General features: G+C 42.8%; 1 protein-coding gene across 1 annotated transcript; it reads left to right on the top strand.

The window, feature by feature from the left end:
* Positions 1 to 1,578: 1,578 nt before the first annotated feature.
* On the top strand, positions 1,579 to 9,704 carry LOC112227907 (nucleotide-binding oligomerization domain-containing protein 1-like). The gene is made up of 12 exons (XM_042309920.1): positions 1,579 to 2,027; positions 2,254 to 2,481; positions 2,892 to 3,066; positions 3,261 to 5,082; positions 5,206 to 5,289; positions 5,400 to 5,483; positions 5,571 to 5,654; positions 5,727 to 5,810; positions 8,688 to 8,771; positions 8,884 to 8,967; positions 9,117 to 9,200; positions 9,407 to 9,704. The coding sequence occupies exons 2-12, from the start codon at positions 2,275 to 2,277 to the stop codon at positions 9,477 to 9,479; spliced, it is 2,865 nt and encodes a 954-aa protein (XP_042165854.1). The 5' UTR covers positions 1,579 to 2,027; positions 2,254 to 2,274; the 3' UTR covers positions 9,480 to 9,704.
* The last annotated feature ends 12,929 nt before the right edge of the window (positions 9,705 to 22,633 follow it).

Here is a 22,633-nt window from a genome sequence, read left to right as displayed (position 1 = left end):
TTTATACAGCCATCAGTTTCCAATTCACCATCGTCAAGACAGGCTCTCTTCGTCGCAGGATATCCCACACACGCTCCGTCAAAGCTCCGTATGTTTTCACTCCAGGGATAGATCAAACGTCTGGCATGTAGACGCTGGGTATGTCTTAAGGATAGAAGCGGCCAGCGCCGTAATTGTACACGATTTTGGAAAAGACTGTCCAGTTTATTCATCCAGGTTATGAATTTAGGGTAATCAATCCATTTAAAGCTAAACACTGGCATAAAAAAGTTTACATCCTTGCAGGCTTTGGAAAATACATATGAACTGACAGACTTCGTCGCATTTGTACTATCAAATTGTTCACATGCTAAAATTGTCACTTTGGAGTCGGGGCTATACACCATTGAAGAGATCCTTATGGCTTTAAAATCACTGCACCCGTACACAAGCTCTTCCAATGCAAAGCCAGGCATGTTTGTACCACTCAGGGCCTGTTTATAATGCGTCTGCCACAAACACAATCCCCCCCGACATTCCTGTTTCATAGACAACAACCCTAAGGGCAATGAAATATGGTGGGCGTAGGGCCATCCTCTTTGAAATGTTCAAACACATCCCCCCCAGTTCAACCAGGTCCCTACACATCAATCATCATGACAACTTCAAAGGAATAGATGCAATATAGATATAAAATAACACACACACTGTAACACGTGACAACAGGATGCACGTATAGGGCCATAACCACGTGACACCTTCCCTCCAGGAGGTCCTGACAGGATGCCCATATATGGGTATGTTCGCGTCACCCGGACATAGGGTCATAAATCAGACGTTTGACGTGCGCCGTCTACTTTATTCTCTCTCTATAGACTATTAATAGGCTATGCATCAAAGTAGCCTATTTTGCATTGATAAGCAAATATATTCTCAGTGATTGTTCAAACAATAAACCAAACATGGCAGCCTTATTTCAATTCACCCCAAAATATATTTAGTTTAGAAGTAATAACTACTGATTCCAGGCTACTGGTAAAAACAGCTGCGAGATACAGTATGTGCTTTTTTCTCCCTAACCAAAACACGTGGTTCTATTTTTAGCTGATATGGGAATGAATACACAAGCACCATTTCAAACTGGGATAATGTTTTAGGTTACACTGGCAAATATAAGAACATTTCCCTGGTATATTTTGTTATTATGAATCGGATTATTTCACATGGAGATATGGGAAGCTAAAAAGACTGGCTAGTTTTCTATGTTTTTAGCCAGGCTAAAGCCAGCTAGCCAGGCTGCCAGCTAGCTACTACTAGCAAGGGAAGGCAAACTTCATGTTTTCACAAAATGAAAAGACAAAAATAAAATACTTTTCTATTGCCCCCTTGTGAATGGGAGTGGAACCGGTGAGGATATAATTTTACCAAAAGGAGTTGACTACTCCAAAAATTCCACTCTGCCCATGTGCACACAAGCACGTAGATCAGTGGAGTGGAGCTTGTAGTAACCTTAAAATGTACATTTCTCTCCACAGTGAAGAGCGGCCCCTAAAAATGTTTACCGCCAGCTCGGGTTCCCCCAACCAAATCTTGCTTAGGGCCCCCAAAAGGCTAGAGCCGGATCCTGTATAATGTGTTTGCTATTATGCTTTGCTCCTGTTGTGGCAAGAGGCAGATAACACAGCATGCCAAAAGCGCAGTTACACAATCCGAGGTGAAATTACAAGCATCCCAGGCTGTTTTGGGTTTCACTTCCTCATGGAAAGACCCGATAACGAGCCAGTACTGTGTTCAGTGTTCAGTGTTTTTCCTCTCTTCAGAAAATTGTTTGAGACAAGACTAGATCACTCTTCTAACAGTCCGAGAGAAACGTTTGGTTAATATCCTGGTCTTAGAGAAAAGTTTAATTAATATCCTGTTGTACGCTATTTTCAACAGTTTCATAAGCAATAGGAGTTTGTTTTAATGGAGAGCTGTGGTTCCCAAGTTTTTCCACAGCGGTTTGGGAGAGTGCCCATAAGAACAATGTAATCAACGCGTTTTTGAAGGTAGGCTAAATGTTCCAGCCCATATTATACTGTATGTGATTCTGTACATTACACATTAACATGTCTTTTATCCATTTTGTTGGATCCATATTTCTCTCCTAATTGATGATTCTCTGTTATTTGCTACAGGAGATAAATATGCACACAGGAGACAATTGTGAAATCTCTGCTTTATCCTCTTGAAATGAAACCATTCCGCTATTGAATTCCCCCTACTCTCTTCCAGTAAAAGCTGAAGTCCAGCTGCATGCATATTATGGGCTCCAGTGCCGAAGAAGTCCGTGCTGGACTAATGGGCCATGTGTCCACTGTCCAACTGTTCACCTTGCACCGTGAGCTACTGGTCTCCCAGGTGAAGAGCACGCAGTGCATTCTGGATAACCTCCTACAAAGTGGCTTTCTGTGTTTTGAGGATACAGAAATCATCCAGCGCTCAGCCATCAAGACAGACCAGGTAATTTACCATAGGAGGGTTTCAGAGAGGATACATGTCCATTTGGACAACACACATTAAATGACAAAGTACCCATCACAAAGACATGCTCTTGCATTCACAAATAGCTTACTAGGCCCAAACTAAAATGGACTAATTGATTTTAAGATGAGAAAGTATAAAGACAAGACTTGATTTTGCAATACAATGGCATTTGGTATGTTGCCAGTATCTTATCTGTGAAAAATCCTGTTTGGCCACATTAATCAACATGTGGGAAGTAATATTAATTAAATATGAATCACTGGGAAGTAAATATGATTGCCATTGTGCAGGTGTGTAAAAGGGGGAAACTGTTAGCTGTCAAATTATTATTAAATATTGAATCACTGTAAAGTAAATATTATTTACTTATGATTGACATGGCGCAGGTGCGTAAAATCCTGGAATTGGTCCAAAGCAAAGGGGAGCAGGCATGTGAATATTTCCTATATATTGTCCACAAAGTTTATGATGCATACATAGACCTCCAACCATGGCTTAAAGAGATCAACTACCAGCCACCAGACTTCATACGGGACATACCAGTGAAGAACACGGACCCTAGTAAGTATGTCAGTAAACTGTATGGTGCTGCACTTCATATGTGTTATTGGAATTTTACTTAACAATAAAAAAATACAGTGCATTTAAAATGTAAGCTATTAGAGAATCACGAGGGAAACTACTGTATATTTTGGCTGAATATCAGCAGTTGAGAATGAGACTCCAGTGTATTCTCCCTAACCCCCTCCTCTCAGTTAGTAGGTACTGTGAGAAGCTGAGGCACGAGCTGGGCCGAGACACATTCTTCATTGCATCCTACGCCCAGCAAGAAGAAACCCTGCTGGAGGAGCTCTATACAGACACCCTGATGGAGCTCCTGAATGACCGCAATGAGAGCCTGGGCCACCTGGAGGGTCTGGAGCAGCTCCTGGGAGAGCAGGGTGTCTTTAACCCACAGGCAGAGACGGTGCTCATCACGGGGGACGCTGGGGTGGGCAAGTCCATCCTCCTCCAGAAGCTCCAGAGGCTGTGGTCCAATAGGGAGCTGGAACAGACAGACGCCATGTTCTTCTTCAAGTTCCGCTGTAGGATGTTCAGCACATTCAAGGAGACAGACGAGATCTCACTCAGGGACCTGCTTTTCAAATACAACTGCTACCCTGACCAAGATGCGGACAATGAGGTGTTTAGCTACATCCTCCGCTTCCCCGAAAAGGTTCTCTTTACATTTGACGGCTATGATGAGATCCAGGCTGATCTGAACCTGGGGAACGTGCCTGAGGTGGTTTCTCCAGAGGAGAAGATTCACCCTCTTCTGGTGCTCATTAACCTGCTCTGTGGGAAGCTGCTCAGTGGTTCCCGGAAGGTCCTCACGGCTCGGACAGGCACCGAGGTCCAGAGCAGGGTGATCCGGAAGAGGGTGGCACTGCGTGGGTTCTCTCCGGCCCACCTTCAAACCTACACCAACCTACACTTCAAAGAGCAGGAGCACAGGGACCTGGTCTCAGTCCAGCTGGATGCCAGCCCCGACCTCTGTGGCCTCTGCTCCATCCCCCTCTTCTGCTGGATCGTCTTCAAGAGCTTTAAACACCTGCACTCAGTCTACGATGACTTTGAGTTGCCAGAGGCTTGCCTGACCCTCACTAACATATTCCTTCTGCTTTCTGAAGTCTTCTTCAGCCGGGGGGCCGCTCCCCCACCGGGCCTCCTGACGAGAAACACCAGGTGCCCCGCTGATACCCTCAGGGCAGGGTTGAGGCCACTGACAGCCTTCTCGAAGCTGGCTCTGCTGGGCACGGAGAGAGGAGGCTTTGTGTTCGACCAAGAGGAGGTGACCTCCTGTGGCCTGACTGAGGAGGACTTTCAGGTGGGTTTCCTCCGACCGGTCAGCCGCTACGATGCCTGTGGAAACCCTTCTACCTTTGAGTTCCTTCATCTCACCCTACAGTCCTTCTTGGCTGCATTCTCCCTGGTTCTGGATGAACAGGCCAGCGTAGGCAACATCCTCAAGTTCTTCACTGAGTGCAGCAGGAGGGACAACACATCTTGTTTATCATGTGTCTTCCCCTGCATCGGTGGCTCCTCCAAACCCAGGGGAAAGGACCCGTTCAAGACCAATGAGCATCTCCAGTACGCCAACCTCTTCCTGTGTGGACTGCTGTCTAAGGCCAATGCCGGCCTGCTGGAGCACATGGTTCCTCCAGTGCTGCTGAAGAGGAAGCGGGCGGTCCTCAAGTCCTACCTGTTCACCAGCGTGAGGTCCCACCTCCGCGGTCTGCCACTCCACAGCACAGAGCAGGAGGGCAGCAAGGTGCATGTCCTGCCCAACTTCCTGTGGATGCTGCGCTGCATCTTCGAGACAGGAAGTAAAGAGGTGGCCCAGCTGACTGCGAAGGGAATCACAGCTGACTACATCAAGCTGGGCTACTGTAATGTGTCCTCTGGCGACTGCAGTGCCCTCAACTTTGTGCTGCAGCACCGGCGGAAGAGGCTAGGGGTGGACATGGACAACAACAACATCAGTGACTATGGGGTCAAGCAGCTCAGGCCTTCATTCAGTAAAATGACCGTGGTGAGGTGAGGAATTAGGAATATATGCAGATGGAAACACTATGTACTTTATGCCACTGTTTAAAAAAAGGCTACCAGCACTCACAAATAAAGTATAGCTTTTCAGCTAAATTCGTTTCTCCATTTCAGGTTATGTGTCAATCAGATCTCAGACAGCAGCATTGAAGTACTGGCTGAGGAGCTTATCAAACACAGAGTGGTGGAGGTTTTGGGGTGAGTCCGTGTCTATCAGGGTCAACTTGCCTGTCGAACTTTAGTACTGTATTATGCTGTATAACAAATTCATATGATGTGACTGTATTTCTGTTGTCTTGATTTTACAGACTTTACAATAATCTCATTACGGACATCGGAGCCAAGCTAATTGCTCATATCATTGAGGAATGTCCTAAGTTAAGAGTCGTCAAGTATGTAAATCAGTATGTCCAATCAATTATATAATTACTTGTGTATGAATTAAAATGTTTATTTTTGGCACTTTGATTTGTTCAAAGGGTTGGCAGCAACAAGTTCACCAGTGTGGGTGGCAGGTATCTGGCCAGTGCCATTCAGAAGAGCACATCTATCTTTGACGTGGGGTAGGTGCACTATTACAATATTTTTTTATTTAATTAACAGAGTGCATGGGATGGATTGTTCCTGTTTTTCAGAATGTGGGGGAACAGTATTGGTGATGAAGGAGCAAGAGCATTCGCAGAGGCCCTGAGGAATCACCCAAGTCTTACCAACCTCTGGTGAGATGGATGGCAAGATATGTCATTATTGTTTTTATTTAACTGAGTAAGTATTTGGCACAGTAACCACATTCCCATCCACAGTTTTTATGCGGGTAAAGTCATACCGTATAAAAACAATCATGACAGCTGTGATGGAAACAGGACGTTTTGGTACAACTTTATAAATGCAGAGACATCATTGGTTTGTTGGACATTGTGAGATCTTTTAGTGTCGGTAAAATTAATAATGCAAGAAATAGCTGTTTAAACGCCACAAATATTGATATAATAACCATCATATCGAAGTAACTTGGAGTGGTGTTTTGATATGGTATGTGGTCCTCCCACTACAACTTGGGAGACCATGCAGTGTACTAGGCTACAGATGAAATACTGTAAGTATCATGAACTTCACAGGGTGCTGAAAGTGAACAGTGATGAGCTAGATGCTCCTTTCCAATAAATATTGAATGTCTTATTCTGGTAACATGATGATCGATGCTTGACTGCCGTTTGACAAATAGAAATATCCCTAATAATCTCATCATGTAGACTAGGCTACCTTCACTGTATCTGAGAACTGATGCTAGAGTGCACTTGCCAAGACTAGAGTGGGCAAATTTGCTATTTAACGCAACAGCTTTTGTGATCGGTATATTAGAATTTTATTTGGTACATGAAAACTTAGCAAAAAATAACATTTTGTGTGCGCTATGTCAACTTGCATTGATTTTTATCCACAACAAGTCCATTTGGTGGAAACCTACCACTTTTGGGAAAATATTTTCTTTTTAGGATATTCACATGCACATTTTGTGCCAATTGAATGGAAACCTAGCGAGTGGCACTAATTGTGCCATGCCATTCTCAGTTATCCCACAGCTGTGGTTCATGACAGTTGATGTCAGTAATGAGGTTGTATAACCCATTGGTGCATCATTTTACTAACGGACACTTACGTGATGACGCGTGAGAAGCCGGTGTTTGGAGGATATATTGGCACGGGTGTTAGGCGGGAGACGAATTCGAGGGCCGGCAAACCGTGCGAATATCAAATCAAATCAAATGTATTTATATAGCCCTTCGTACATCAGCTGATATCTCAAAGTGCTGTACAAAAACCCAGCCTAAAACCCCAAACAGCAAGCAATGCAGGTGTAAAAGCACGGTGGCAAGGAAAAACTCCCTAGAAAGGCCAAAACCTCGGAAGAAACCTAGAGAGGAACCAGGCTATGTGGGGTGGCCAGTCCTCTTCTGGCTGTGCCGGGTGGAGATTATAACAGATCATGGCCAAGATGTTCAAATGTTCATAAATGACCAGCATGGTCAAATAATAATAATCACAGGCATAACAGTTGAAACTGGAGCAGCAGCACGGCCAGGTGGACTGGGGACAGCAGGGAGTCATCATGCCAGGTAGTCCTGAGGCATGGTCCTAGGGCTCAGGTCCTCCGAGGGAGAGAAAGAAAGAGAGAAAGAAAGAATTAGAGAGAGCATACTTAAATTCACACAGGACACCACATAGGACAGGAGAAGTACTCCAGATATAACAAACTGACCCTAGCCCCCCCGACACATAAACTACTGCAGCATAAATACTGGAGGCTGAGACAGGAGGGGACAGGAGGGGGCAGGAGACAGGAGATGTTTGGAGAATATATCCTCCAAACATCGTCTTCAAGGGCATTATCACTTTTATACAACTGGTTACCAACATATTCAAATAATGGTTGACATTTTCATTAAACACGTTATTTTGATGAATTTATTCATATGTTTATTCATACTATTTCATCCTTCCACAAGATATAGTCCCGACACAAATCTGGGGTTGCTACCCAAGCCGGCTGGACATTTGTTCTATCGGTTTAGGTGCCAGACACATGACCCAGTCGTTCGTATCTATGGACGCGACCCAGTCGTTCGTCCTAAATGTTCCATTTATGTTCCAATGTTCCGTTCTTATCCCTTGCTTGCTAGCTAGCCAACTATGGCTAACTTACAGTCAAGTCAAACAGTGTAGACAAACAGTGTAGCCAGAACAACAACAAAGTAGCAGCATTTGCTTAAGCTGTTTTCTAGTGACATTTATTTGGATACATCCATAATAATGGGTGTTAGCGGACCAAGTAATTTGGTTTCACTCTAAAGCAGAAAGGTGGAATAAACGAGTCAGGAGAAGGTTTTCTTGATTGAACACAGTTCTCTATTGAGGGATTTCTGTCAGTACAAACACTCCAACACAATCAATGAGAATCTCCCAAGGAAAAACATCTCCTTTAGATGAAACAGGAACATAAGAAGATTATCTTTAAACTATAACAAAAAACACAGGTTTGTCACCGTCTTAATGGTTCTTCTTGGATAGCTCCCCTCTCTTGGTGGCCATCCTCCAGAGATAGTTTATCTTCCCTCCTCGCTGGTTCCCTCCTCCCTCTTGTAGGGAAAATATAATAAGTCATTAGGGATAGTTCTTTGTATATATCCATAACAATTATGCTGATTCATGATTTCAAGATTTCGAATCCCGACACATTCATTACTATGGGACATGAAAGACTAACATTTAGTTAACAGAAATGTGAGATAATGTCTAGATGCTTTTTATGGTGGAGATCAAGTTTATATATTGTCCGGCTGGGCTGATGAGACAGTGGATTGCGCAGTCAGTGGAACAGAGTAATTAGGCATTTTAACGTGATAGATTTAGCCGGTGGTAACTTGTGGAATAGACACCGGCTGGAATGCGGGTTTTAACCAATCAGCATTCAGGATTAGACTCACCTGTTGTATAATCAGCTATACAGTATGGGTTATTGAACTCTTACTTTTAGATACACAGAGAAACTACAGTATCTGTTTTACACTATGTCACTCTGCTCTTCTCTCCCTCAGTCTCTCAGCCAATGGCATCACTTCAGAAGGTGGGCGGAGCTTGGCCAAAGCACTGAAAGACAATAGAGGGCTCCGAATTTTCTGGTAGGACTTGAATTAACCTTCATGTATGCCTGTCTCATGTTCACAAGACTTGAAAATGTGTATCTGTGTCTTGGAGTACAGTACAGTTTAAATGTGTGTTGTGGTGTTCTAGGTTGGTGCAAAACGAGTTGTCAGATGATGTAGCACCAGACATGGCAGAGCTGATCAGATCCAACACGGGTCTATCTCACCTCTGGTAAGGCAGGCCCCATTCTCAACACACTCCCAACAACCAATAACGAAGTTTAGCTTTAGAATTAACCAGAAAGTGAACAAAATGTATTTCTGAATGTGAATAAAAGTTAGCCGGTTAACCTAGTGACCCCTCTGTTCCATTCTGTGCAGGTTAATCAATAATCAGCTGACAGTGGATGGAATCAGACAGCTGTCAGAGGCTCTCTCCCACAACACATCACTCAAAGAGATCTGGTGAGTGTACCAATGTCACACTCATGCTCGCTTAAAGGCACATTCCTCTATTTTAAACCAGTTTAATAATAGTATTTTATATAGTATTTTATACATTAATAAATTGTTATTCCAAAACATCTTTCACCATTTCTACTTTGGCTGTGAGTCTTTGAATGCATTGCTGGTTCCTGATTATGATGCGCTCTGTCATCACTCACCCACAGTTTGAAAGGAAACTGTCTTTCTGAAGAGGAAGAGAAGCAGTTTGATGCTGAGGGAAGGCTACGCTTCCACTGAGGAGACAGAACTGAGCTGGAGCGCGTGTGTGTGTGTGTGTGTGCGCGCATGTACATTGGTTTTAGAGGGTCTTTGTTTGTTTTGCACATACTACATTGGAAATATTTTTACATACTGTATATGTACAGTGCATTCGGAAAGTATTCAGACCCCTTGACTTTTTCCACATTTTGTTACTTTACAGCCTTATTCTAAAACTGATTAAATAGTCCCCCCACCCCTCAATCTACACACAATACCCTATAATGATAAAGCAAAAACAGGTTTTTACAAAATGTACTCAGTACTTTGTTGAAGCACCTTTGGCAGCGATTACAGCCTCAAGTGTTCTTGGGTAGAACGTTACAAGATTGGCACACCTGTATTTGGAGAGATTCTCCCATTCTTCTCTGCAGATTCTTTCAAGCTCTGTCTGTTGTAACTTTAATGTGTTACAAAGTTAATGTTTAAGTTTATTCTTTGAGCTGTATCTAAAGATATGTCTTTAGATTTATTTGCATATGTAATTGTATTGGGTTGTGTTGAATTACGCTTTTTGACTGCAAGTCCCAGAATGCCTTGCGAGAGGAATGAGAGATAACGCGCCAATTATGTACAGGTGCGGGGGATTGTGGCTGACTTTCCGACAGCATCTTACCTGCATTGCTCTGTACCAAAACAAAGTTGTTAAATGTAACGTGAACAAGTATTTTTACTAAAAGAAGCTTTCGTATCACTATCTGGTTGGATGGGGAGCGTCGCTGCACAGCTATTTTCAGGTCTCTCCAGAGATGTTCGATCGGTTTCAAGTCCAGGCTCAGGCTCAGCCACCCAGGAACAGTCAGAGACTTGCCCCGAAGCCCCTCCTGTGTTGTCTTGGCTGTTTGCTTAGGGTCGTTGTCCTGTTGAAAGGTGAACATTTGCCCCAGTCTGAGGTCCTGAGCGCTCTGGAGCAGGTTTTCATCAAGGATCTCTCTGTACTTTGCTCCATTTGTCTTTCCCTCGATCCTGAATAGTCTCAGAGTCCCTGCTGCTGAAAAACATCCCCACATTATGATACTGCCACCACCATGCTTCACTGTAGGGATGGTGCCAGGTTTCCTCCAGACATGACGCTTGGCATTCAGGCCAAAGAGTTCAATTTTGCTTTCATCAGACCAGAGAATCTTGTTTCTCATGGTCTGAGAGTCCTTAAGGTGCCTTTTGGCAAACTCCAAGCGGGATGTCATGTGCCTTTTTTCTGGGGAGTGGCTTCTGTCTGGCGACTCTAACATAAAGGCCTGATTGGTGGAGTGCTGCAGAGATGGTTGTCCTTCTGGAAGGTTCTCCCATCTCCACAGAGGAACTCTGGAGCTGATGTCAGAAGGACAATCAGCTAATCAAACTTCTTCAATTTAAGAATGATGGAGGCCACTGTGTTCTTGGGGACCTTCAATGCTGCAGAAATGTTTTGGTACCCTTCCCCAGATCTTTGCCTCAACACAATCCTGTCTCGGAGCTCTATGGACAATTCCTTCAACATCATGGCTTGGTTTTTGCTCTGATATGCACTGTCAACTGTGGGACCTAATATAGACAGGTGTGTGCCTTTCCAAATAATGTCCATTCAATTGAATTTACCCCAGGTGGACCCCAATCAAGTTACAGAAACATCTCAAGGATGATCAATGGAAACAGGATGCACTTGAGCTCAATTTAGAGTCTCATAGCAAAGGGTCTGAATACGTATGCAAATCACTTTGTCATTAGCTTGACAAGGTGTAAAACATATTTAAATGTTTTAGAATAAGTTTGTAAAGTAAAAAATGTGGAAAAAAGGAAGGGGTCTGAATACTTTCCGAATGCACTGTAGGCTAAGTGCATGTGCACTTGATAGGTGCAAGTTTCCACTAAATTCTTAGCTGCATCTGATTCAGTAATAACTGTCACAAGGTTGTAATATCCTGTGGAAAGATTTAGGACACTGGGCGTCCGAGATTACAAAGATTGGAGGCTCAATAAACTCGAATTGCCTTATTGTGAATATGCACTTTTCAAAATCTACACTCAATGTTGTTGCTTGCACTTGCCCCCCAAAAGTGTACCATCTGGGTTAACTTGGTGGAGTTTACAATAACAGCTTGGACATATGTCAACTTCACTGACTAAGGTCTGCCATACGGGTGCCATCCCAGATTCTAATATTTTTGTTGCTGTTGTAAGTTCAGGATGTCGACTTTCAGATGGGACGTTAAACAAGTGTCCTGACTCTCTATGGTGCCTAAAGATCCCATGGCACTTATCGTAAGAGTAAGGGTGTTAACCCCGGTGTCCTGGCTAAATTCCCAATCTGGCCCTCACTATTATCACTATTATGGCCACCTAATCATCCCCAGCTTACAATTGGCTCATTCATCCCCCTCCTCTCCCCTGTAACTATTCCCCAGATTGTTGCTGTAAATGAGAATGTGTTCTCCGTCAATTTGCCTGGTAAAATAAGGGTTAAATACAAATTAAATACTTCATGTGTATGTTGAACCTCCTTGCCAGCCAAGTGAGAGGTTAAACCCACAAGTACACCTCAGAGTACATTTAATATCTGCATAAGTAAAATGTAACTACTAGGGGTTACACAATATCTAGCTACATAAAATTAAGTGTGTCATGAGAGGTACTTACTTGTAATTAATGTGCACCTATATAGTACATTATCCATCCTGACAACCGGGCCCTCATTTTAAGGCTTCCGAAAGCACCATCCAAGTGAGAAAAGAAGAACACTTGCACACCACAGAGTACATGTAATATCTACATATGTACAATGTAATTACTAGTTGTTACGCAGGATTTAGTTATGAAGGGTATCGTGAGGTGTACTTACTTTGAATTATTGTGTACCTACAAAGTATGTTACCCATTCTGACAATCTAATCGTCAGCTTCTGAAAGCACCATCCAAGTGATAAAATAAACACATTAATACACCACAGAGTAAATATCTGTAATATCTGGGTAAGTACAAGGTTGCCGCTAGTTCTTACACAGGATTTAGCTATTTAACGTGAAGTGTAACTTTATAGTTACCTATGAGCAATTTCTATAAAAATACTTAGTACTCATTACCAAGTGAAAATACCTACAAAGTAAAGATGAGCAGCTACTTTAGTGAACTGTTTTGTAAAATGACATTACATTGGATTTTTATTGTTAGATAAATAATTTGATTAAACAAATATATAGGCCTACTCAATTACATAAAAAAGCATTGCATGCATTATCATAGCTTTTGCTACTGGCATAGAGCAGTAGAGTAGAGGCTCTTGCAAAAGTTGCAAACATGGAGGGAAATGTTTATAGCCTATGCTCCGGGAAAATGTTGGCCTTTTATAATGGCTTTTCATGCAATTCTACATCATTTTAGATGACTGAATAATTTAGCTGATTTTGTTTTATACCTCACAAATGATTGCAATGACAGTCTACTTTGACCCTGACAAACTGAGAATCTGAGCTCAATAAAAATAACCCTGTCTTGAATCCATCATTAACCTAGGCCTAGGTGTGTGGAGACACACCCATATTATACAATATGAGGAGGAAATTATAGTCGTAAAAAAGCTTTCCACTTTCACTGAGTCACCCAATGATGCACAGCTCACTCACCCGTGATTGCTGATGCCCTTATGTAAAACAATGCTGTTGAAATATTGCGAAAGGTGTCACGCTGTATAATGATAGGAAACAAGTGCAGGAATATGTAATAGGGGTGTTTATTTTCTCCACCCAAACAAAAGAGCGAGGTGTAAACCTCTAAATAATACACGGGATGAGAGCCGTAAAACATGTGCACAATAACATGTAGCATGGAAGCCGATACAACAGCACAGGTGCTTACAAGACCAACAGACATGGTAACAATAACATGTAGCATGGAAGCCGATACAACAGCACAGGTGCTCACAAGACCAACGGACATGGTAACAATAACATGTAGCATGGAAGCCGAAACAACAGCACAGGTGCTCACAAGACCAACGGACATGGTAACATTAACACGTAGCATGGAAGCCGATACAACAGCACAGGTGCTCACAAGACCAACAGACATGGTCAAAATAACCGATGGACAATGGGGAACAGAGGGCACATATATACACACATACTAATCAGGGGGAATGGGAACCAGGTTTGTGTAATGAGACAAGGCAGTCCGGGGTTGGTGGTAATGAATCCAGTTCAGTGACGCCTAGAAGGCTGGTGACGTAGACCTCCGGAGCTGGAGCAGCAGTACGGGAATCCGTATATGATCAGTGCATGTTCACTGACAGATTTGCCACACTTTCCTAACTGTAGGCATGCCTTATGAATTGGATACACACAATCCACAGCTAGGATCTTTTTAAAAATAATCTATTGATCCTCTGTGGATAAATTATAGGCATACTCCTGGTGTAGTCTTCTGAATTATTTCATTTCTCTCTAAACAGAGAGCAGTCATTCTATAACTTTGGCAAATGTGTTTAAATTCATCAGGGGTGCTGTGGTACCTCCAGCACCCTTCCCGTGGCCATGATTCTGTAAGGAAATGAATGACGTGCAACGCTGGAGAGATAAGAGTTGCAAGCTCATGTCTATCAGAGCAGAGAGAGCAAGAGAAAGTGAATGTCATTCTAGTTATGTGAGAGATACAGGCACGCTTCTCTCTCTCACCACAGCAATGGCCAAGGCAGTAGCTCCTCTTCCCGAGGTCAAGCTAAATTAAGGCAGTTTATACAATTTTAAAAACATTACAATACATTCACAGATTTCACAACACACTGTTTGCCCTCAGGCCCCTACTCCACCACTTCCACATATCTACAGTACAATCCATGTGTACGTGTGTGTATAGTGCATATGCTATCGTGTGTGTATGTATGCATGTGTCTGTGCCTATGTTTGTGTTGCTTCACAGTCTGCACGGTTCCATAAGGTGTATTTTTATCTGTTTTTTAAATCAAATTTTACTGCTTGCATCAGTTACTTGATGTGGAATATGTAGTACTGTGCGCCTCCCATAGTCTGTTCTGGACTTGGGGACTGTGGGGACCTCTTGTGGCATGTCTTGTGGGGTATGCATGGGTGTCTGAGCTGTGTGCCAGTAGTTCAAACAGACAGCTCGGTGCATTCAACAAGTCAATACCTCTCATAAATACACGTAGTGATGAATTCAATCTCTCCTCTACTTTGAGCCAGGAGAGATTGACATGCATATTATTAATATTAGCTCTCTGTGTACATCCAAGGGTCAGCCGTTGGATGACCACACGACTGAACATTAGTCCAGGTACGACAAAACTAGGGCCTGTAGGACCTGCGTTGTTAAGAAGGTAGAGCAGAGCTTTATTATGGACATACTACTCCCCATCTTAGCTACTGTTGTATCAATATGTTTTGACCATGGCACTTTACAATCTAGAGTTACTTCAAGCAGTTTAGTCACCTCAACTTGCTCAATTTCCACATTATTTATTACAAGATTTAGTTGAGGTTTAGGGTTTAGTGAATGATTTGTCCCAAATACAATGCATTTAGTTTTAGAAATAGGTAGGACTAACTTATTCCTTGACGCCCACTCTGAAACGAACTGCAACTCTTTGTTAAGTGTTGCAGTCATTTCAGTCGCTATAGTAGCTGACATGTATAGTGTTGAGTAATCTGGATACATAGACACTCAAAGCCAGTGGCATGTCATTAGTAAAGATTGAAAAAAGTAATGGGCCTAGACAGCTGCCCTGGGGAATTCCTGATTCCACCTGGATTATGTTGGGGAGGCTTCCATTAAAGAACACCTTCTGTGTTCTGTTAGACTGGTAACTCTTTATCCACAATATAGCAGGGGGTGTAAAGCCATAACACATATGTTTTTCCTGCAGCAGACTATTATCGATAATGTCAAAAGTCACACTGAAGTCTAACAAAACTGCCCTCGCAATGACTTTTGAATTACTTTTGCTTCCCTTCAAGCCTGGGGCACACACTTTCTAGTAGGCTTAAATTGAAAATATGGCAAATAGGAGTGGCAATATCGTCCGCTATTATCCTCAGTAATTTTCCATCCAGGTTGTCAGACCCCGGTGGCTTGATGGACAACAATAATGTTTTCACCTCTTCCACACACTTTACAGAATTTAAAATTACCATGCTTGTCCTTCATTATATGGTCAGATATACTTGGAGGTGTAGTGTCAGTGTTTGTTGCTGCCATGTAATGCCATTGAAAAAATCATTAAAGTAGTTGGCAAAAGTAGTTGGCTTTGTGATGAATGAGCCATCTGATTCAATGAATGATGGAGCTTTCATTTAATGTGCTCCAAAGCTTTTTACTTTACATTCTTTATGTCATTTATATTTGTTTCACAATGTAGTTCTTCTTCTTTTTATTCAGTTTAGTTACATGATTTCTCAATTTGTAATATGTTTGCCAATCGGTTGTGCAGCCAGACTTATTTGCCATATCCCTCTCAACCATACCATTTTTCAATTCCTCATCAATCCACAGGGATTTAATAGTTTTTACAGTAATTTTCTTAATAGGTGTATGCTTATTAGCAATTTCATAAATGTGTCAAGTGCAGTGTCTGATTGCTTCTCATTACACACCACGGACAAACAAATATTCTTTACGTCAACAACATAGGAATCACTACAAAACTTATTGTATGACCTCTTATACATTATATTAGGCCCAGCCTTTGGAACTTTGGTTTGCCTAGATATGGCTACTATATTGTGATCACAACATCCGATGGATCTGGATACTGCTTTCAAGCACATTTCTGCAGCATTAGTGAAGATGTAATCAAAACATGTCGATGATTTGATTCCTGTGCTATTGGTAACTACCCTGGTAGGTTGACTGATAACCTGAACCAGGTTACAGGCACTGGTTACAGTTTGAAGCTTTTTCTTGAGTGGGCAACTTGATGAAAGCCAGTCAATATTTAAATCACCCAGAAAATATACCTCTGTTGATATCACATACATTATCAAGCATTTCACAAATGTTATCCAGATACTGACTGTTAGCAACTTCCCAACAGAATGGGCTTTAGGTGAGGCAGATGAACCTGTAGCCATATTACTTCAACAGTATTTAACATGAGAACCTCTCTAATCTTTACAGGAATGTAGTTCTGAATATAAACAGCAACACCATTGGCATTTATATATTTTCTGTAAATGTTATAACCTTGTATTGCTTCCACTGTATCATCAAAGGTATTATCTAAATGAGTTTCAGAGATAGTCAGAGTATGAATGCCATCTGTTACTAGCAAATTATTGATTTCATGAACCTTGTTTCTTAAGCTATTAACGTGGGATATTTTGAGCAATTGTCTTCTGGGATGCTTACTTATCTTTATTGCTTTACTGGGAAGCTCAGCAGAAGTAGATATGCTTGTGTTATTTATGTTAGTGCAGGGTAAGCTGCACACAGTGAACTTCCTCCTAGGGCACACTGGCTCAGTGCTAAGAGCATAAATCTGGTTCATAGGCACATGATTACTGCATACAATAGCTGTAGGATCAGCAGAGGCATTCAGGACAGTTAGAAGAACATACATTAGGTTATTTACATTGTATCTGCCAACGCCCCTGGTGTAATGTACATTTCTTGAAGCATTATGACAACTCTGCGTCACAATGGTAGGGATTAACTGAGCTGGGCTTGGGTCATTGATAAATCCTTGTCTCAACGCAGCCTTATAATGCTGTAAAAGCTGCCCAAAATCACGGCTGGCGAGAATGACCTGGAAATCCGCCCACTCCCACTCTTCACAGGATTCGGAGAACTCTTTATGAACAGGTGGCAGGGTCTACAGTCAATCACGGATTACAAAAAGAAAACCAGCCCCGTCACGGACCCGCTTTGCCCGCTTTGAGGACAATACAGTGCCACTGACACGGCCTGCAACCAAAACATGCGGCCTCTCCTTCACTGCAGCCGAGGTGAGTAAAACGTTGAAACGTGTTAACCCTCGCAAGGCTGCAGGCCCAGACGGCATCCCCAGCCGCGCCCTCTGAGCATGCGCAGACCAGCTGGCTGGTGTGTTTACGGACATATTCAATCAATCCCTATCCCAGTCTGCTGTTCCTACATGCTTCAAGAGGGCCACCATTGTTCCTGTTCCCAAGAAAGCTAAGGTAACTGAGCTAAACGACTACCGCCCCGTAGCACTCACGTAGCACTCACGTCCGTCAAGTGCTTTGAGAGACTAGTCAAGGACCATATCACCTCCACCCTACCTGACACCCTAGACCCACTCCAATTTGCTTACCGCCCAAATAGGTCCACAGACGATGCAATCTCAACCACACAGCACACTACCCTAACCCACCTGGACAAGAGGAATACCTATGTGAGAATGCTGTTCATCGACTACAGCTCGGCATTTAACACCATAGTACCCTCCAAGCTCGTCATCAAGCTCGAGACCCTGGGTCTCGACCCCGACCTGTGCAACTGGGTACTGGACTTCCTGACGGGCCGCCCCCAGGTGGTGAGGGTAGGCAACAACATCTCCACACCGCTGATCCTCAACACTGGGGCCCCACAAGGGTGCGTTCTGAGCCCTCTCCTGTACTCCCTGTTCACCCATAACTGCATGGCAACGCACGCCTCCAACTCAATCATCAAGTTTGCGGACGACACAACAACAGTAGGCCTGATTACCAACAATGATGAGACGGCCTACAAGGGGAGGTGAGGGCCCTCGGAGTGTGGTGTCAGGAAAATAACCTCACACTCAACGTCAACAAAACTAAGGAGCTGATTGTGGACTTCAGGAGACAGCAGAGGGAGCACGCCCGTATCCACATTGACTGTACCGCAGGGAGAAGGTGAAAAGCTTCAAGTTCCTCGGCTTACACATCTTTGACAATCTGAAATGGTTCACCCACAGACAGTGTGGTGAAGAAGGTGTAACAGCGCCTCTTCAACCTCAGAAGGCTGAAGAAATTCGGCTTGGCCCCTAAGGCCCTCAGAAACTTTTACAGATGCACAATTGAGAGAATCCTTTCGGGCTGTATCACCACCTGGTACGGCAACTGCACTGCACACAACTGCAGGACTCTCTAGAGGGTGGTGCAGTCTGTCCGACGCATCACCGGGGGCACACTGCCTGCCCTCCAGGACACCTACAGCACCTGATGTCACAGGATGGCCAAAAAGATCATCAAGGACATCAACCACCCGAGCCACGGCCTGTTCACCCCACTATCATCCAGAAGGTGAGGTCAGTACAGGTGCATCAAAGCTGGGACCGAGAGACTGAAAAACAGCTTCAATCTTAAGGCCATCAGACTGGTAAATAGGCATCACTAGTCGGCTACTACCCGGTTGCTCAACCCTGCCAATTAAAGGCTGCTGCACCATGTACAGAGACATGGAATCACTGGTGTTGAATTCTAGCTTGAAATATATTTATTAATGTTACCATTCTATAAATGATTGATTACTTTACATGTATAATGAATGTATACAGCTCTGGAAAAAATTAAGAGACCACTGCAAAATTATCTGTTTCTCTGACTACTGACAACATTTCTCCCAAATTCCAAATGGCAACTGGTCAAAATAACAAAAAATATGCAGTGTTGTCAGACCTCAAATAATAAGTTCATATTCATTTTTAAACAACACAATACTAATGTTTTGTTTAGAAATCAATATTTGGTGGAATAACCCTGATTTTCAATCACAGCTTTCATGTGTCTTGAAATGCCATCCACCAGTCTTTCACATTGATGTTGGCTAACTTTATGCCACTACTGGCACAAAAATTCAAGCAGCTCGGCTTTGTTTGATGGCTTGTGACCATCCATCTTCCTCTTGATCACATTCCATAGGTTTTCAATGGGGTTCAGGTCTGGAGATTGGGCTGGCCATGCCAGAGTCTTGATCTGGTGGTCCTCCATCCACACCTTGATTGACCTGGCTGTGTGGCATGGAGCATTGTCCTGCTGGAAAAAACAATCCTCCGAGTTGGGGAACATTGTCAGAGCAGAAGGAAGCAAGTTTTCTTCCAGGACAACTTTGTACATGGCTTGATTCATGCGTCCTTCACAAAGTCAAATCTGCTGGATTCCATCCTTGCTGAAGCACCCCCAGATCATCACCGATTCTCCATCAAATTTCACATTGGGTGAGAGACCTGGAGAGGCCGACAAGCCACAGTGTCTCGCACCCACTGTGAAATTTGGCGAGGGATCGGTGATGATCTGAGGTTGCTTCATCAAGGCTGGAATCGGGAAGATTTGTATTTGTGAAGGACTGGTGGAGGGCATGCCAAGACGCATGAAATTATCCTGTTGTACCCTTTTGCAACATAATCAGCTGGAGTAAAAATGCACTAGAGTTTAAAACAATCTGCACACTGGTAAACACTCCCATGTGTTCAGTGTATTAGTAATAAATGTGAGCTATTTATTTTAGATGCGATACCAAATAAAGGACAAATGGATGACAATGTCTCCCTGCCTGGCATAGCATTTTGTTTCACCAAAGTTTCTCCATTTTGCTTGGGAAGCCTGACACACATGCACTTGATTCGGTTGATAATGTGTTCTAGTGTGTATTCTTCAAGCTGCGGTATCAAAGGGTTTTCAACACTTCTGAATTAGTCAGACAAAGTTCTGCCTCCATTCATTTTCAGCGGAGGCATGCGAGGAAAGGTGCAGGGGATTGTGGAAAGGTGCTGCGAGAACCCTACTAGCAGAGCGTAGGAAAAAGTTCAGTTCTGCCAAAGATGATGCATATACTGACAATTTACACGTTTCTCCACCCTAACAATGGGAGACATCCAAAAAAACGGCACGGCGGGCTGTCTAGCTCCCACCTATCCTTTCTTTGGATTGGTGGATACATCTCATTATTGCAATCCTTTATTGAATATTTGATGAGGATTGTTGATGTTAACTGCCGGTATTCAATGGAGAGAAACGCTATCCTATTAGCTTCATAACATTACAGTTTTTCCCAGTTGTTTACACACTAAAACTGGCCAACGAGGCACAATGACTCAAACCTGTAACTTATTGAGCAGAACCATTGTCACGGATCCCTCCGGAACTTTCATTACGCACACCCGTCCCCTATTCCCACTGATTAGTGTTTGACTAAGTGCGCCCTTAGGTTTCCATTGAGCTGTCGTTTATTGTTACTATATCCGTTGGTGCGTGTGAGTACCTCTGCTGTGTGTTTTGGCTTTCGTGCCATTGTGGATTTCGCAGATGATTACTGGTCTTGTCCCGTGTGATAATTTTGAACATTTTACCTTTATTTAACCAGGTAAGCTAGTTGAGAACAAGTTCTCATTTGCAACTGCGACCTGGCCAAGTATAGCAGTTCGACACATACAAGAACACAGAGTTACCCATGGAATAAACAAAACATAGAGTCAATAATACAATAGAAAAAGTATATATACAGTGTGTGCAAATGAGGTAGGATAAGGGAGGTAAGGCAATGAATAGGCCATAGTGCCGAAATAATTACAACATAGCAATTAAACACTGGAGTGAAAGATGTGCAGAAGATGAGTGTGCAAGTAGAGATACTGGGGTGCAAAGGAGCAAAATAAATCAAATAAACAGTATGGGGATGAGGTAGTTGGATAGGCTATTTACAGATGGGCTATGTACAGGTGCAGTGATCTGTGAGCTGCTCTGACAGCTGGTGATTAAAGTTAGTGAGGGAGATATGAGTCTCCAGATTCAGTGATTTTCCAGTTCGTTCCAGTCATTGGCAGCAGAGAACTGGAAGGAAAGGTGGCCAAAGGACGAATTGGCTTTGGAGGTGACCAGTTAAATATACCTGCTGGAGCGTGTGCTACGAGTTGGTGCTGCTATGTTGACCAGTGAGCTGAGATAAGGCAGGGCTTTACCTAGTAGAAATGTGTAGATGAACTGGAGCCAGTGGGTTTGGCGACGAATATGAAGCGGGCCAGCCAACGAGAGCATACAGGTCGCAGTGGTGGGTAGTATATTGGGCTTTGGTGACGAAACGGATGGCACTGTGATAGACTGCATCCGATTTGCTGAGTAGAGTGTTGGAGGCTATTTTGTAAATGACATCTCCAAAGTCAAGGATCAGTAATGTAATTATAACATGTAATATGCTGTCAATTGGATTATGGTGTTTTAACATTATGATTCTTATATATTATAGTTAAAGGGTCTTCCATTATACCTGTGTCATGACAGTGATGACTATAGCTGACTTCCTATAAAATATATAGGCCGACATGTAAAATGCACATGAATGGGTACTTTGGGTGAAGGAAATTGTGTCTTTGACTTGCAAATTTTTTTTGTGCAAGTCTCTCTTCACCCACCATCAACACTAACAATCTCTGCAGTCCTCCTCCATGTCATTGACCTGATTTTCTCTCTGTATTCTAAAATGATTCTCAGCAAATAAACAAGGTATAATTGCACAACCTGTGGTGAAGTAAGCAAAGGCTCCACCCCTCAGATCAGAAGATTCTGTCCTTCAGGGGCCCATGAAGAGGGACCCCAGGCTGATCTTCTATTTTATTTCACCTTTATTTTATTTAACTAGGCAAGTCAGTTAGGAACAAATTCTTATTTTACAATGACGAATCTAAATGAGAGTAAAGTTTAAACTGGGAATTTCTGAAGCTGTACTTATTTCTACCAAGTGCATTGAACTATAAAATGAATACACCAACACTGACAAACATTTGTATTGGTTCTATTTCATTAAATCAGTGGACAAGACAGTCATCTGTAGGCTATGGGCTATTCATGTTAAATTGGCAACAGTAATGCAACACGATATATCGAATGCTTGAGGAAAAAACGGATTATAAATATCTCAGTAGCAAGTTGACATACATTTGCTACGATGGGTTTGTGTCACATCACACTGGTAGCTAAATCGTATTTTTTCTTTGGTTACGAGTGAGTAAGTTTACATGCACAGTAATAATTTGATATGAAACTGATTGTGACAGTATTATGCAACGGTCATGTAAACACCTTACTCTGCTTATTTTAATCGGCGAAAGGTGACATCGAAGTAAGCATATGCTGATTAAAACACTTGGTTTTCTAAGCAATATTTCGAATTATTAGGACATGTTTGGGAAATCCTGATTTACCGTGGAGCAATTACAAGTGGCGAAAACCCTG

This window comes from Oncorhynchus tshawytscha, linkage group LG03 (assembly GCF_018296145.1).
Source record: "Oncorhynchus tshawytscha isolate Ot180627B linkage group LG03, Otsh_v2.0, whole genome shotgun sequence".
Lineage (NCBI taxonomy): Eukaryota > Metazoa > Chordata > Actinopteri > Salmoniformes > Salmonidae > Oncorhynchus > Oncorhynchus tshawytscha.
The sequence above is the reverse complement of the archived record's forward strand: the minus strand, read 5'-3'. Positions and strand labels throughout refer to the sequence as shown.